The 15,859-nt window shown below is 40.9% G+C and overlaps 1 protein-coding gene across 1 annotated transcript in view; it reads left to right on the top strand.

The window, feature by feature from the left end:
* Positions 1 to 12,559, top strand: part of NKAIN3 (sodium/potassium transporting ATPase interacting 3) — an 852,054-nt gene extending 839,495 nt beyond the window's left edge. The window contains exon 6 of the mRNA XM_049853728.1: positions 12,307 to 12,559. Within this exon, the coding sequence (XP_049709685.1) occupies positions 12,307 to 12,320 (14 nt within the window). The 3' untranslated portion in view covers positions 12,321 to 12,559. The remainder of the gene's footprint in view (positions 1 to 12,306) is intronic.
* Positions 12,560 to 15,859: the final 3,300 nt, after the last annotated feature.

The following is a 15,859-nucleotide window of genomic DNA, read 5'->3' as shown; positions in this document are numbered from 1 at the left end:
GGAGTGAGAGACCCAGGTCAGAACGCAGGCTTTACGTGTGTGGTCTCAGGTGCCTTCCCGACCTCAAGGAGACTTGATTCTATCATCAATCAAATAGTTCCACAGATGTGAGTGGGTGGAGGGGATAATTTATGTTTAGTATATGCAAAGTGGCTTTTCACCTTCCTAGAAAAGAATGGATGCTAGGTAATCAGTGATTATTATATTCAAGTATTTGAGTAACAAGTTCAAGTTTTCTAGGTCCCTCAAGGGCATGGAAGGAAGCCAAGAAAAGAAAAAGAAAAGCAGCTAAAACTAGACAGTTTTCAGTTGAGAAAGAAATAAGAAAGAAATCTTGGTCACCTGACTGACAAAATACCAGAAAACAGGGAAACAGATATAGTGACTACATTCCTTGGAAACTCTAAGGAGCAAATAGACTCCTGTACAAATAGTAGTAGCTATCGTGTGCTGAGCACTGTACACAGATTATCATACTTAATTCTCATAAAAAATACTTTAAATTTCTAATTAATATCCCTATAAATAAGAAAAGTGAGGCTCATAGAAGTTAAGGCAACTTTCCCAAAGTCCTACTATTATTAGCAAGTGGTGGCCCTGGGATCTTTCCTGGATGATAAATGATGACCTTGCCTGATATTGTGAACTGGCTTACGGAATTCCATGGTAATAAGCCACTTAAAACAGCCCTAAGCAATTTACTTGAATCACTGGTATAATAAACATGTATGAAAGACTCCATCTGCTGCCTGTTTGCCATGATGGATCCCGCCCAAATTTGCAACTGCCACCCAGCCTTTTTGGGGATGGAAACCCTAAGAAGTCTGCACTGACTGCCTCTCCAGGAAGGACAACATGGTGGCCGAGAGAAGCCGAGAGCATACCCAGACACTCAGGCCCTTTGGCACCTGCAGAGAATGACAGAATGAGTGAAATTCATTAGGGCCATAAGAGAGGAAGAAAAAATTATTAATGGCAGAAAAATGGAATTAATTTTATTCTGGCAAAATGATCTAAAGGACGCAGGGCTCACAAGCTGTAAAATCAGCACTGTGTCTGTCACATGACAGATGGTTAAAAACATTTTCGTTTCTTAAAGTGAATCTAATTTGGAGGAACGTTCACTCCCTCCCACACTCTGGGACCAGTCACCACCTCATTACTCATGCTTCATTGCTTGGGAAATGATGTGCTCCGAAAGCTGACATGGATTCGGGGAGCTTGGAAGGAATTATGACAATAACAAAGATGATCAGCTCATTGCAAGTGAGAAAAGAACTGAAACAATGCCTAGTGTTGACTTGGAGAGTCTTTATATATTTGTTATGTGGTCCTAGGATGATGAATGATTTCTTTCATCTCCACTGTGAAAAAAAATTACTCAGCAGAGAAATCGCAACATGAAAAATGTTGGCCAGATATATAAGAAAGAGCTTTGTATTAGGAAAGGTTGTTAAGAACTGCAATTGATTAATGTTGATAATGGAATCTCCTTTCTTGGATGGCTTTACAGAATTGACACACACATACATATGGATTTCAACAGATTCTTCGGTGGCATGGCCCAGAGGCAGATAACCTCAATTTGTGGTCTCTAAAAGTCTCCCAGCTCTGTGAATCAAGAATACGAAAAAAAATTTTTTTTAAAAAAACCCTCTTAAGAGCACCTAAAAATCTTTGCTCTACTCTGCTATCTTCTCAAAGTTTCACCCCACAACCATGCACTGCTGAACTGTCCTGTTTTGCCGAATGTAGCGTAAACTACAGGCTGCAGGAAGCAAGAGAACCAGTTTCTGCTTTGACAGATTATGCATGTTATTACGTCAGATGACTACGGAATGCCTTTCAGCCATGAAGGAATCAGGAGTCTGAAAGATCAAACTGAACTTGAATTAAAATCATTGCGCACAAAGCAGTCTAAGAGATCTTATCTGCGCTCCCACCAGCCTGCAAATCATTTGGCATTTTCCAGCAGGTGTCAGCCATTCAGCTAGATTTCTTTTTTTCTACCCAAAGGAAAGGAAATTCATTTTTTTTTTTAATTTTTTTAATTGTACTTTAGATAAAGGTTTAAAGAAACTAGCTTCTTATTAAACAGTTAGTACACACATTGTTCTATGACATTGGTTAACCACCCCACGACATGTCAGCACTCTCCCTTCTCGACCTTGGGCTCCCCATTACCAGCTTTCCTGTCCCCTCCTGCCTTCTAGTCCTTGCCCCTGGGCTGGTGTGTCCCTTTAGTCTCGTTTTATATTATGGGCCTGCCCAATCTTTGGCTGAAGGGTAAACCTCAGGAGTGACTTCATTACCAAGCTAAAAGGGTGTCCAGGGGCCATACTCTCAGGGTTTCTCCAGTCTCTGTCAAGCCAGCAAGTCTGGTCTTTCTTTTTGAGTTAGAATTTGTTCTACATTTTTCTCCAGCTCCGTCTAGGACCCTTTATTGTGATCCCTGTCAGAGCAGTCAGTGGTAACTGGGCACCATCTAGATTTACTGGACTCAGCCTGGTGGAGACTAGTCATTTGGACTAATCTTTCCCTTGCATCTTTAGTTTTCTTCATTCTTCTTTGCTCCTGAAGGGATGAGACTAGTGGAGTATCCTAGATGGCCACTCATAGGCTTTTAAGACCCCAGACACTACTCATCACAGTAGAATGTAGAACATTTTCTTTATAACTATGTTATGCCAATTGAGCTAGATGTTCCCCGAGACTAGAATTCTTTAATAAGGTCCTTATACTGAATTCCATTTTGCCCACCTCCGTGATGTCATAACACCACCCAGTAGCAGCCAGGACAAAAAGCCAATCTTTTATACTAAATCATTAGAAAAGGGAATGAATGCCGATTTTAAACTTTCATTTTCTTTAAACTCCATGGAGTACAAAGCCAGGTTTTATGAAGAAACAAGTTTATTAAGGGGTACAGAAAATCGTTACCATATTCCCAAGTATATGCGTGTGGGGAAGTTAGCTTTCTACTCTAGATGGGTCATTAGAAGCAGACAGTCCAATTTTAGGGAATGCTGCAGAGTAGTACCAGAGAAACCAACCAGTCAAGAAACAACTCTGACTCACGGTGAGCCCATGTGTGTCAGAGTTGAACTGCACTCCACGGGGTTTTCAATGGCTGATTTTTCAGAAACAGATTGCCAGGCCTTTCTTCTAAGGTGCCTCTGGATGGGCTCAGTTAGCAACTGAGTACGTTAACCATTTGCACCACCCAGGGACTCTGAAGAATGGTACAGGAAGCACTATGTTTCATGTTTTGGTTGTGTTATTGCTTGGAACCAGAAAATATACCTTTTAAGAGCCCACAGTCAAATGTTGCATAAATGTGTATACACAGAAGAAAGTAAGCACACCCATACACACACACACCCCAGAAGTGATACAGAGAGAGACATAAAATGATAACTCTCTGTCTTTAACCTGTTTTCTTTTGTACTTGGTTAGCTTACAGACGTTCGTATTTATCTAGGTGGGGGTTTCCAAGCTATGTAAAATTCTGCATTTTGTCGGTCCCCTCTGGACATTCTGAGTAGGTGTAGGAGACGCTTACAGGCCTATTAGAAGACACACTTTAAAAGAGTGCTAAGTACATTTGATGGGGAAAAAAATGAGTCTCTTCAATAAACTGCGTTGGGAAAATTAAGTATTCACATGAAGGAAAATGAAAAAATTCCCATGCCTCACACCATATAGAAAGCAAATTCACAATGGATTAAGGACCAAAGTGTGAAAATTAAAATCATAAAATTCTTAGAAGAAAATGCAGGGCCTAGATGTGGGGCCCAGGTTTTAACAATGGATTATCTAATACAATAACAAAAGCACAAACAGCAAAAGACAAAATAAATGGGATCTCAGAAAAATTAAAAAAGCTTCCATTCATCAAAAGACTTTACCAAAAAACAGTGAAAAGACAAATTACTGACTGGGAGAATATCTTCAGAAACCATATATGTGGTAAGAATCTAATAACCAAAATATATACAAAACTTTGACAAATTAGCAACAAAAAAAACAAATAACCCAATCAAAAAATGGGCAAGGAAATTGAACAGATATTTCACCAAAGAGAACATTCAAATGGCCACCAAACTCATGAAAAAGATGCTCAACATCATTAGCCCTCAGAGAGATGTAAATCAAAAGCACAATGAGATACCATTTCACTCCCACTAGGATGGTTACTATTAAAAAAACAGAAAATAACAAATGTTGGCAAGAATGTGAGGAAAGTGTAACCCTTTTCCATTACTGGCAGAAATGCAAAATGGTACCGCTGTTGTGCAAAACAGTGTGGCAGTTTCTCAAAAAACTAAAAATAGAACTACCATATGACCGACCCAGCAATTCCACTGCTAGGAATATGCACAAGGGACTTGAAAGCAGTGATGCAAACAGACATATTTACCCCAGTGTTCATTGCAGCATTATTCACAATAGCCAAAAAGTGGAAACAACCAAAATGCCCATCAACAGATGAATGGATAAACAAGATGTGGTACATACATACAATGGAATACTACTCAACCAGAAGGAGAAATGAAGTCTTGATACATGCTGCAACATGGGTTGAGGCTGAAGACCTTATTGTGAAATAGGTCAGTCACAAAAGGACAAGTACGACCTCACTTACATAAAAAGACAAGAAAAGGCAAAATATAGAGACCAAAGTTTCTTAGTGCTTACCAGGGGAGGAGGGAGAGGGAAAGGGACAATTGCTGCTTACGGAGCACTGAGTTTTAGCTTATGGTGATGGAAAAATTGCATAGATCAAGGGTACTGTTGCACAGCCGATTAACCTAATTGCTGTCAATAAGTTTACACCTGCAAAAGTTGAAATGGGTTTGATTCCTTGGTTTGGGGATTTAGGGTCCTGGTTTCATTGGACATCGCAGTTAATTGGCCTAATAACAGGTTTAGTGCTTCTATTCCACCTCCTAGTTCATTGTGTATTGCCTGCGGTCTTAAAAACTTGCAAGCAGCCAACCAAGACACAACAATTGGTCTGCATTCACCTGAGGCAACAGAGGAAGGAGAATTAGGAATAGGAGGAGGAAATGGAATGTATGGCTAATTGCCTCCATAAACAACTGCCTCCTTTGCCATGAGACCAGAAGAGCCGGCAGCCTGGCTACCATTACTGAACATTTTAATCAGATTCTATAGAAGGATCCTGATCGAAAGAGGGGAAATCTAGAACAAAAATTTAAAATTCCCATGGACTCAGGATCTATCTATATGGGATCAAATTGACAATAGCAACTGTAAAGATTAGATAGGAACCTTAGGGGTCAATGACTTTATGTTAATGGGGAGGAACAACTCAGAAAAGAAAGGTGAGAGTGGTTGCACAACTCAATATAATCAATGTCACTCAATTGTATGTGTAGAAATTATTGGTGTATGTTTTGCTGTGTATATTCTCAACAACAAAAGACAAAATAAACCATAAAAAAAAGTTGAAATGGCAAAAGTTGTGTGATAGATATATTTATGACAATTAAAAAAAAAACAAAAATAGCAGCTGCCGAGACTGCTTATATATAACCAAACACCTCATGGGTTTTGTTATCTTGGTTTGGAGGTTTAGGGTCATGTTCTCATGGGATATCTTAGTTAGTTGACCTAATTGTGTTCAGAGTTTCTGTTCTATCTCCTAGTGCATTGTAGAGTGCCGAGGGTTCTAAAAGCTTGCAAGCATCCATCCAAGGTACAACAATTTTTCTCTATTTGCCTGAAGCTACAGAGGAAGAAGAGTTAGAAAGAGGAGGAAGAAATGGAATGTGTGGTTAATTGCCTCCATGAACAACTGCCTCCTTTGTCATGAGACCAGAAGAACTGGATGGTGCCTGGCGACCAGTAGTGAACATTTTGATCAAAGGTTCTATAGAAGGATTCAGATCAAAAGAGGGAAAATGCAAAAGAGAATTTCAAAATCCCCTAGAATCTAGAATCTCTGGAGTCATGGAGGCTGGATGAACGCCTGAAACTACTGCCCTGAAATAATCTTTAAACCTTAAACCAAAAATATTCCCTGAACTCTTCTTAAAACCAAACAATAGTTTAGCTTAACTAGTAAAAGATATCTGCCTTGAGCATTGTGCCGTCTGAAGAACTAGCTGTATGGGATCAAATTGAAAACAACTAGAAAGATTAGACAAAAAACTTAGGGGACAGTGAGTTTAAGTTAATGGACGAGGAGCAATTCAGAAAAGGAGGGTGAGCATGATTGTACAACTTGAAGAATGTAATCAATGTCACTGAATTGTACCTACAGAAATTGTTGAATTGATGTACATTCTGCTTGTATATTCTCAACAAAAAAAAAAATAATAAAATATATATATTTTTAAAAAAGATCACCTTTATCCCTCAGGTGGACAAGTAGCTTGACATAAACCCATACTGCTATGAAAGAGATGGAATTTCAGAGAATATCATAATGAGCATCTACATGACTTTAAAGTTTGTCAAAATCATGAGTGATGTATTTCCATGAAAATGGTCAACAATTGGATAAGTGGGAAATTTAATCTCTATGTAGCTTAAATTCTTCACCTATAAATAATTAGCAGAGAAGTTCATTGAAGAAAGACAGCAGCGGAATTCCAGAACTAAGTTCTACAACAGGGGTAGGGCGATCTGATTGTGTTAGAAATGTCCTCGAAGAAGACGCTGCATGACTGCAATTATGCAAGACTCAGTGAAAACACTCTCCCTGAACTCTGCCCATCTTTTTTAGTCAAACTTTTTCTAAGGCTTCCAAATGAGAACTTGATTCTTCTCTGGTATCTTGACTCATCTGATTACCTTTGCTAGAGGTTAATTTTTCTTCATAAAAAGACCTACTTGGTATGTGGCCCCTGGTATGGAGTAGTTGCTATTGCAACAAAGTACTAGAAGACAAACCTAACCCCCATTTCCAACTGGCTCCTTCACGCGGGTGCAGCTCTCTCACATGTTCTCACTGCCTGCTCTCCACGCCTAACAGTCCAGGCCCAAAGGGAACCTACATCTGATGGCCAGGCTGTTGGATAGAGGGAGACGTGGTGAAGTCTACTTGCTCTCTCCTGAGAACAGCTGTTTTGTATCAGTATCCTCATAAGCTGGTGCCAGGCCATTTTGCATTTATAGATCTAGAATAAGAACCGACTAGAAGGATGAACTAACCTATTGTATGTGACTACATGCTCATGTGTGCTGTGTGTGTGTGTGTGTGTGTGTGTGTGTGCATTTAAACACGTGTCCACACGATGTGGCTGGGGAAAGAGGTGAAAATGAAGTGCTTTCAAACCCTGATTTAAAAGCCAACAACCACCAGGGATGCGTTAGCTAACTGCAACTGCAGGAGTAGCCTGGAGCCTACAAACTGCATTTACCCCATCACGCCACCGTTTCTTGACCAAGCACCTAAAAACTAATAAAATAATAACTCTCTGTCTTTATCCTGTTTTCCTTTTCCTTGATTGGCATTCACACATCCATATTTATCTAGAGAGAGGGAGTGCCCAGCTATGTAAAGCTCTGCATTTTTTTTTGTCCCCCATGGGCACCCTGAGTAAGGTAACTGTAATCTGCTCATGGCGATGGTTGGTAGCTGTTGCCATTACTAAGCATGGAGTTTCATTCCCCTGGGAGCCTCCATCAGTCTCTAGAAATGGCAGGCACTTACAGAGGCATTAGCATATCAAGAGTGCAGAGCAGGAGAAATCTAAAGCACTCAATGGCTTCTTCATTGTCTCCAAGGAGAGGTGTGCTTCCCTGCATCTCTGACTCACTTAGCACAAAGGTGTCAGCGCTTAGGGCTTATTTCTCTCCCTAGTTTTGGAGCTCTTTCCCTTTGTCGGTGCCATTAATAACTTTGGGATCCATTCATAAGAAATTGTCCCACCGGTTCAGGGACTACAAAAGAAACACATCTTACTGTGTAGACGGTTGATCATCTAGCAGTGAAATGGCTGTGTTGATATAGCTCACATGGTTCAGATGCGTTCAGTCCATGTAGCACTGTCCTTGTGAGGACTGAGAGGACAGCTGGCCACGTGCAAGAGGGTCTGCAGTGACCCACAATCAGACACCTGCCCTCTGCCTCTCTGGGAACACACAAGCCTTCTCTTTTGACTTGTGGCCTCACTCACTGCCCCAGAACCTTGCGGAATCAGTTTCTTATGCAGTCTCATGAAAGTCATGAAGCCTTTTCCAAAATGAGAAAGGCTGTATCTAAATGGGAAACCCTGGTGGCGTAGTGGTTAAGTGCTACGGCTGCTAACCAAAAGGTCGGCGGTTGGAATTCACCAGGGGCTCCGTGGAAACTCTATGGGGCAGTTCTATTCTGTCCTATAGGGTCACTGTGAGCCGGAGTCGACTCGACAGCAGTGGGTTTGAGTAACTGAATGATGCCCTCCAAAGAAGCTGTCAACTCTGACCTTCTCAGAATTCCCAGGACTTCTCAGTACCTATCATTGATATCAACTACAAGAAAATACACTTACGCTATTGTGTGGCCATATGGTCCACTGCTCCCCCCAAAAAATTAATCAAAAGCAACACAAATAAAAATAAAAACATTTTGCTCTTTTTCCGAGAACTAGTATCCTCTGATTTAAAAATTAAAGGCAAAGAACATAAGCCACATTTGATGTTAAATATGTATTTTTTATTTTATACTTACATCAAAAAATATTTATAATCCTCATGACAGGTTCTGGGAAGAAATAAAACATAGAAAAGGACATTCAATACAGAGAGGAGTATAAATAGAAACACACCCCAGAAGTGATACAGAGAGAGACATAAAATGATAGCTCTGTCCTTATCCTGTTTCCTTTTGTTCTTGATTAGTTTACACATGTTCATATTTATCTAGGTAGGGGTTGCAGAGCTATGTAAAATTCTGCATTTTGTCTGTCCTCTATGGACATTGGTAGTAAGTGTAAGAGACTCTTACAGGCCTATCAGAAAACATACTTTAAAATAGCATCATTGTCTCATTGCTTGATTTCATTCCACTTTGCGGGCAGGCACTGACAGATAGCAACTCACATGTCTACAAACATCTGCAAAAGAAACAATATGATCCTAAGTATCCCAAAACTCAACCTGTTCTACCAACCCATTGATCAATCAGAGTCACTAACAGTGGGACAGCCAAACACTTCGTGCATCTGGACGTGATGCCAAACGTCCCCTGGTTAAGAGCCACTGAGTCGCAGATGCATAGAGATGTGTTGGCGAACTACACAATGTCTGCGATTTGCTTTAAATTACCCTAGCAAAAAAAAAAAAAAGTTGGATAGATGAAATTTGATTACAGTAATTTTTATTTTAATTGAAGCTGGGTGATGAGGGTTCATAGTGTTTTATTTTTTTAAAAATCAACCTGTTAATACAACCTAAAGCAGGGTTGCCAATAGGCTGTCCTTTCAACGGCTCGTCTCAAAGCTGCTTCACTGTCTTCTTTGAAAACAGTGGAGCAGTCCAAAGGGTATCAAGTCAAATGCTCTTCTCAGTGGGAAAAACCAAAACCAAGCCAGGTGCCATCAAATCAGTTCCTACTCATTGGACCCATGTGTGTCAGAGCAGAACTGCTCCATAGGGTTTTCATGGCTATGACCCTTCAGAAGCAGATCGCCAGGACTTTCTTCTGAGGCACCTTGGGGCGGGTTGGAACCGCCAGTCTTTTGGTTAGCAGCCCAGCACTTAACCATTTGCGCCACCCAGGGAGCCATCTTAGTGGGAAAAAACCTATCATCAGACCTCCTACTGCTTTCAGAGGGACAGTAGCTGGGATAGCCTCACTCCTCACAGACCTACACCCCAATGCCTGATAAAACACTCCCAGATTTCCTACCTGGCATCATAGGAGCAGGCTCAGCCTACTTCACCGATCCATGTCTCTACAGCTCAGAAACATAAACTCGTCACTATAAACAAAGCTGACATTAAAGATAAATATACTGGGCAACTGGCAGTGCCCCCATACCCTCACCAATACCACCAATGACAAATAAAACACCTTCTCCTCTTGCCTTGTCCCCACTTTAGAAGACATCTCTGTGTGTTGGGTGGATGACTGGACTTCACGACTTTGAATCTGCCTTCTAACTGGAAGATTGTGTAAAACTATAAAATTCCACCATTAGAATCTCATTCCTTTATCTTTCACATTAAATCTCTGTTAAAATACAAAGGTGTAAGAGGGTAGTCATTTGGGCTGTTATTCAGAACTTAAAGAAATAGAATGTCAGAGAATGTGGTAGGAAAAGCGGGGGGGGGGACTTGAGGAGCCCGACTCCTGAGGGGTGCAGGAAAGAAGATATTTTACAAAGAAAAGAGTGGCTACCAAAAAGCAAAACTGAGAAGTTGGGAATTTTTTTTTAATTATTTCAAATTATGACTAAAAAGACCATGCCAAGCCATAAAGAGAGACATTTAACTGAGTTAATGGAAAAGAAGTTGCTAGATGTGTATATAAAATAATGTAAAACACAATACCGACTGGCATAACACTTATAATTTAGTTGGAGGGAGAAAACTTACATACCTGCATGAAACAATTAGAAAACAATTAATTGTCGTGTTGAATGCTATTTCGACACGAGGTATAGCTAATAGCATAAGGGTTGCTATTAGTAGGATGAGAAAGCAATGTTGGCTGAGGTACAAACAGAAGGCTTCACGGAGGAAGACAAATTTCAGCTAAACTTTCAAAGGTGAGTAGGATTTGGATCAGCTAAGACTTTTGACATGAAAGAAATAGAGCAAAAACATGCAACAAATATTAAGTACCACGGTGGTGCAAATGGTTAACACATTTGGCTGCTAACCAAAAGGTTGGTGGTCCAAGTTCATCCAGAGGTACCTGAGAAGGAAGTGTCGATCAAAACCCCGTGGAGCCCAGTCCTACAGCGGGGTCTCCATGAGTCAGAACTGACTTGACAACAACTGGTTCCAGAGCAGGTGCTGTGTTGGGGTTGATTATGCAAAGATGCATAAGCCAGAGCCCCCAGCTTTCAAAGACTTACTGCTTCGTATAGAATCAGGAACGTGCTCGGAGTCTTTGTCAAATATTTGGATACAAGAATGAGTGGAGACAAAAAAAGATCCGACTTACTGGCCTCCCATAAACTGGAGAAATCCCAAGAGTATGGTCCCCGGACACCCTTTCAGATCAGTAATGAAGTCATTCCTGAGGTTTATCCTTCAGCCAAAGATTAGGCAAGCCCATAAAACAAAACGAGACTAAAGGGGCACACCAGCCCCGCGGCAAGGACTAGAAGGCAAGAAGAGACAGGAAAGCTGGTAATAGGTCAAGAAGGGAGAGTGTTGACATGTCATGGGATTGTTAACCAATGCCATAAAACAGTATGTGTACTAACTGTTTAATAAGAAGCTAGCTTGTTCTGTAAACCTTCGCCTAAAGTACAACAGGAAAAAAGAATGAGTGGAGGTGGGGATACGGCACACAGGTCAATGGCTAGGCGGTACTAAAGGCAACCTTGGATGACTCCTGAGTAGACAACCAACAGAATGCTGTAGGAAGATTAGACTAGGGGCTTGTCTACTAATTTGGAGGATGCAGACATAACACTATACTATCATCTTTATGCCCGATGCAACTAATGGCAATAAATCCACATCACACTTCAATCGCCGTGTGGTTGGCATTTCCGTCCCAGGACATCAATCCTATACTCTAACGTCGATGCCTGATTGTTTTTGTTGTTGTAGTTAGTTGCCATCAGTTGAACCTAACTCACAGCGACCCCACATATAACAGGATGAAACACTGTCTGCTCCTGTACCATCCTGGTGATTGCTGATGTCCTTCAGTTCACTGATGCCTTCCAACCTAGGCGACTCATCTTCCAGCACTGTATCAGGCCATATTCAGTTGTGATCCATAAGGTTTTCATTGGCTAATTTTCAGAAGTAGATCATCAGCCCTTTCTTCCTAGCCTAAGTGTAGAAGCTCCACTGAGTGCACCACCACATGGGTGACCCTGCTGGTATTTGAAATACTGGTGGCATAGCTTCCAGCATTATAGCAACACACAAACCAGCACAGTAATGACAGGCTGAGAGACGGAGGATAGTAGGCCTGATTGCCACTGTCCTCAACTGGAAATCAGGGAGATCCAGCTCCTTAGCTTTCTTATCGTGACAGTCGTGAACACAGGCAGCAAGAGGCACACCCCAAAGCTATTTTGCATATTGAAAAGCCTGGATGAATAGAAAGGAAACTGAGTTTTCAACTTTGCAGCTCTTTAAAGTAATTCATATTTTCTGTTTTAGGTCGAAATAAGTAATGACATTGACTCTGAAATGCGGCTGCTGAACTTGAGTTAGGAAGCAAAGCATCGTCGTCAGGCCCTCTGTGGATCCCACACGTCTCACTTTCCACCCAGAGGAAGGACTGTGCCTCCTGCGTTTCCATGAATCACGGAGTTCTTTGGTCACAGCTTATGTATTATTAGCATTGTTGCTAGATGAGTTGTAGGTGCTTGGGTGGGTATTTTTTTTAAGTCACTTTCTTCTTATATGAATACTGGTAAATTGTTTTAAAAAATTGGTTATCAAGTTTTTAACAATATTTAATGTGAGGCATGCAAAAAAAAAAATGTGGCCACCTTCTACAGTCAACTCTAAGAAAAATACTAGTGTGTGTGATTGAGAAGTTAGGTCAGTATTGCTGACTGAGGCAGTTATTCTAGGCCTGATGTCGTTTGTGTTAGCAGACATTACCTGTGGTTTCTAGACACGAAGGTAGATGTGTGACAGCTGATATATGGTGGATCTGGCTTGCAGACTAAATACACATGGTATCTTGTTCTTTTTGTGTTCTGAAAAAATATAGATCATGGGCAGAAGAGAGAGTGAAATGATTAGTAGAACACCTTTTCCCTTTGGATGGAATATGTGTACCTCTGACGTTCGTATGTTCTACTCTTTATCCCACCCCCGACACTTGTGTCAAACCAAAGCATACAGCTTGTGGGCTTGTGAGATGGAAATCACCACCATAAATCTGCAATCAGGAACTTTGCTCTTAAGACAGTCAAAAGGAGCATTAAAATAATGTGAAATTCTCTATAAATACTTCTAAAGAAGATATTTATATTTGTGACACACTGACTTCTTTTTCCTGTTGCTACCCAACAACCAGGAAATTTATATAGGAAATAATTTTCTGTGGAAAAATGACTGTCTTGAAAACATCACATTTTTTTTTTTTCCACTCATGTCTCTGAATTACTATTTCCCATATAAAACTAAGTTTTGTTCACTTTGGATAACAACAACAGGGAATCCTCCGTAGGCCACAAAATTGTGCACAAGCATACAACTTAGTATGAGGTTCTCAACTTGGTCCATGAATCTCTAAGAAGCCAGCCATAAACCACCTAAAATTACATGCAAATTTTTGATATATGTATAGAGGTCTGTATTTTTTTTTTTCTTTTTTCAGTCCATAGATTTTATCAGACTCTATTAAGAAACAGACCTTAATGCAACAAAATCTGTCCTGTTTGCTCCCAGATCATCACAACTGTTCTGGGCTTACTGGGGCCTTATTTTGCTCACGGGAGTCCCTGAGTGGTGCAAATGATTAACATGCTGGACTGCTAACCAAAAGGTTGGATGTTCAAGTCCACTCATAGGCTTCTTGGAAAAAAGGCCTGGCAATCTAGTTCCAAAAAATCAGCCACGGAAAACCCTATGGAGCACAGTTTTACTCTGATATTCATGAGTTTGCCATGACTCAGAGTCAACTCAATGGCAACTGTTTTTTTGTTTTGTTTTTTTACTAATTGTGCTCTTTGGGCCATCTCACTTCCCATTCACTACCATCACTTTTCATCCTACTGCATAAATCCAAATTTAAAATGAAAAGGACCTAGCACAGACCTTGGAGATCATCAAATCCAAGCCGCCTGTTCGGCAGGTGAGGGAGCTGAAGCTTAGGCGACTTGGTGAACTTGTCCAGTGCCCTGCCTTTGTACAGAGGGCCAAGAGCTGTGGCAAAGGAAAGAGAACGTGGAAGGTAAAGCCTTGGCATTGGTTCCCAGTTCTACCTCTATGGCCTTGGACTGTATTTAACATTCCGGCACTGGAAGTTTCCCTCATCTATAAAACGGACCTGTAATACCTACCTCACAAGGCTGAGGTGAGGATTAGAGGAAAAAATTAAAATGTGCTGTAACCTGTGAAGCACTATTCAATTTTAAGAGGCAGCTATTACTGAGCAGTGTCAGAACTGCAGGGGTCACACACCTGCTGAGACAAGCTCCTGGGGACAATAAATCTTCCCTCTTCTAAAGATGCAGTTTGTAAAAAGTTTCCCATGTTTAAAAGATTTGAAATAATGAGACTAAAAGTTGAAATTTTTAACTAAAAAAATAACTTTTATATTCAAACTCCAAAACTAAATGCACACTATTATCAGAAACATAGAAAAATAGTAAGGCAGAAGGATAAATTTAACATTGAAAACTACCATCGCGTCCTCCAAAAAGAAAAAAAAGAGTTAACATTTTAGAAAATGGTACCATACTATGTCATCTTAATGTGAATTTGTACTTAATTCTAACATGCATCGCAGTCCTAGATCTTAAGTTCCTGCAGATATATTTGAGAAGAAAACCTTTACATCAGTAATTTTTCTATGAATATTAACATAGGTAACTACTTAATATGTTGTTGTTGTTGTTAGGCGCCATCGAATCAATTCTGGCTCATAGTGACCCTATGTACAACAGAACAAAACCCTGCCCGGTCCTACGCCTTCCTCACAATCGTTGCTGTGTTTGAGCCCATTGTTGCAGCCACTGTGTCAATTTCTCTCATTGAGGGTCTTCCTCTTTTTCGCTGACCCTCTGCTTTACCAAACATGGTGCGCGTGGTACATGTGCTTTATTTTTTCATTTTTCTCTATTAAATAATGAAGTTATAACTGTTTTAACCCCCAGCCCCAGCAATCCATGATGTTTGTTTTAAAGTTCTGAGAGATTCATCACTCATTAGGAACACGTTAGATAGAGCTCCCACCACCTCTTCCTCTCTGTTTCTTTCTCCCAGCCTCCCATCCTCCTGGCTACTCTTCAGAAGCTCTGTTGACTTAGCACGAAGGGGGAAAAAAGCAGCGTAGGTTGTGCAGGAACACTGGGCAGTTACCATCAATCTGGACAATTCTGACCTAACACTGTCTTTAGGAGCGAGCGTTTCCAGGTCTTGCAGATTTTGCCTCCTGTGTGAGGGAGTCTGCTTTGCACAGTGCATCGTCCAGTGGTGCTTTCTACAAAGACGTGTTCACTACAGTATGTTCTTACTGAATCTTGGCTCCTCCATGTGTGGCTGGGCAGAGTAAGGGAAATTGAACACGTCTCTTAGCCTGTCTTCATTTGCCATCCTAAGAGACGCTGCAGCTCCAGGTTCAATTACTGTCCTCAGAAGTGGTTCTGGAAAGCTGGAGAGAGAGCATCCACCCCTCATTAGCCTCTAGTATGACCCGAAAGTAGAAGTGGGAACAGTAGAAGTGAAAAATGTAAGGCCACTCTTTTCTCCTCCTTGAACTACCTTGGCACTGTGGCTCATAAACCTTGTCCAACCCTTCGCCAGGCCATGCCTTCTACCTTATGGGAATCATATGGCCTTTCTTACGTGGCTTGTACTGACGCTGCGTGGAGCCACAAAAAGCTGGGATGCTTTCCAGTTTACCTTTTATTTATTTCTGCCTGCAGTCATATTTCAAGGCCAGCTGAAATTAAGCTGGGCAGTTTTAGGGAAGATAAGAAAATAACCAAGGAACCTATATTTTCTAGGGGTGTAGAACAATGTACATCACAGA

This window comes from Elephas maximus, chromosome 15 (genome assembly GCF_024166365.1).
Source record: "Elephas maximus indicus isolate mEleMax1 chromosome 15, mEleMax1 primary haplotype, whole genome shotgun sequence".
Classification (NCBI taxonomy): Eukaryota; Metazoa; Chordata; class Mammalia; order Proboscidea; family Elephantidae; genus Elephas; species Elephas maximus.
This window is presented reverse-complemented; position numbering and strand designations above follow the sequence as displayed.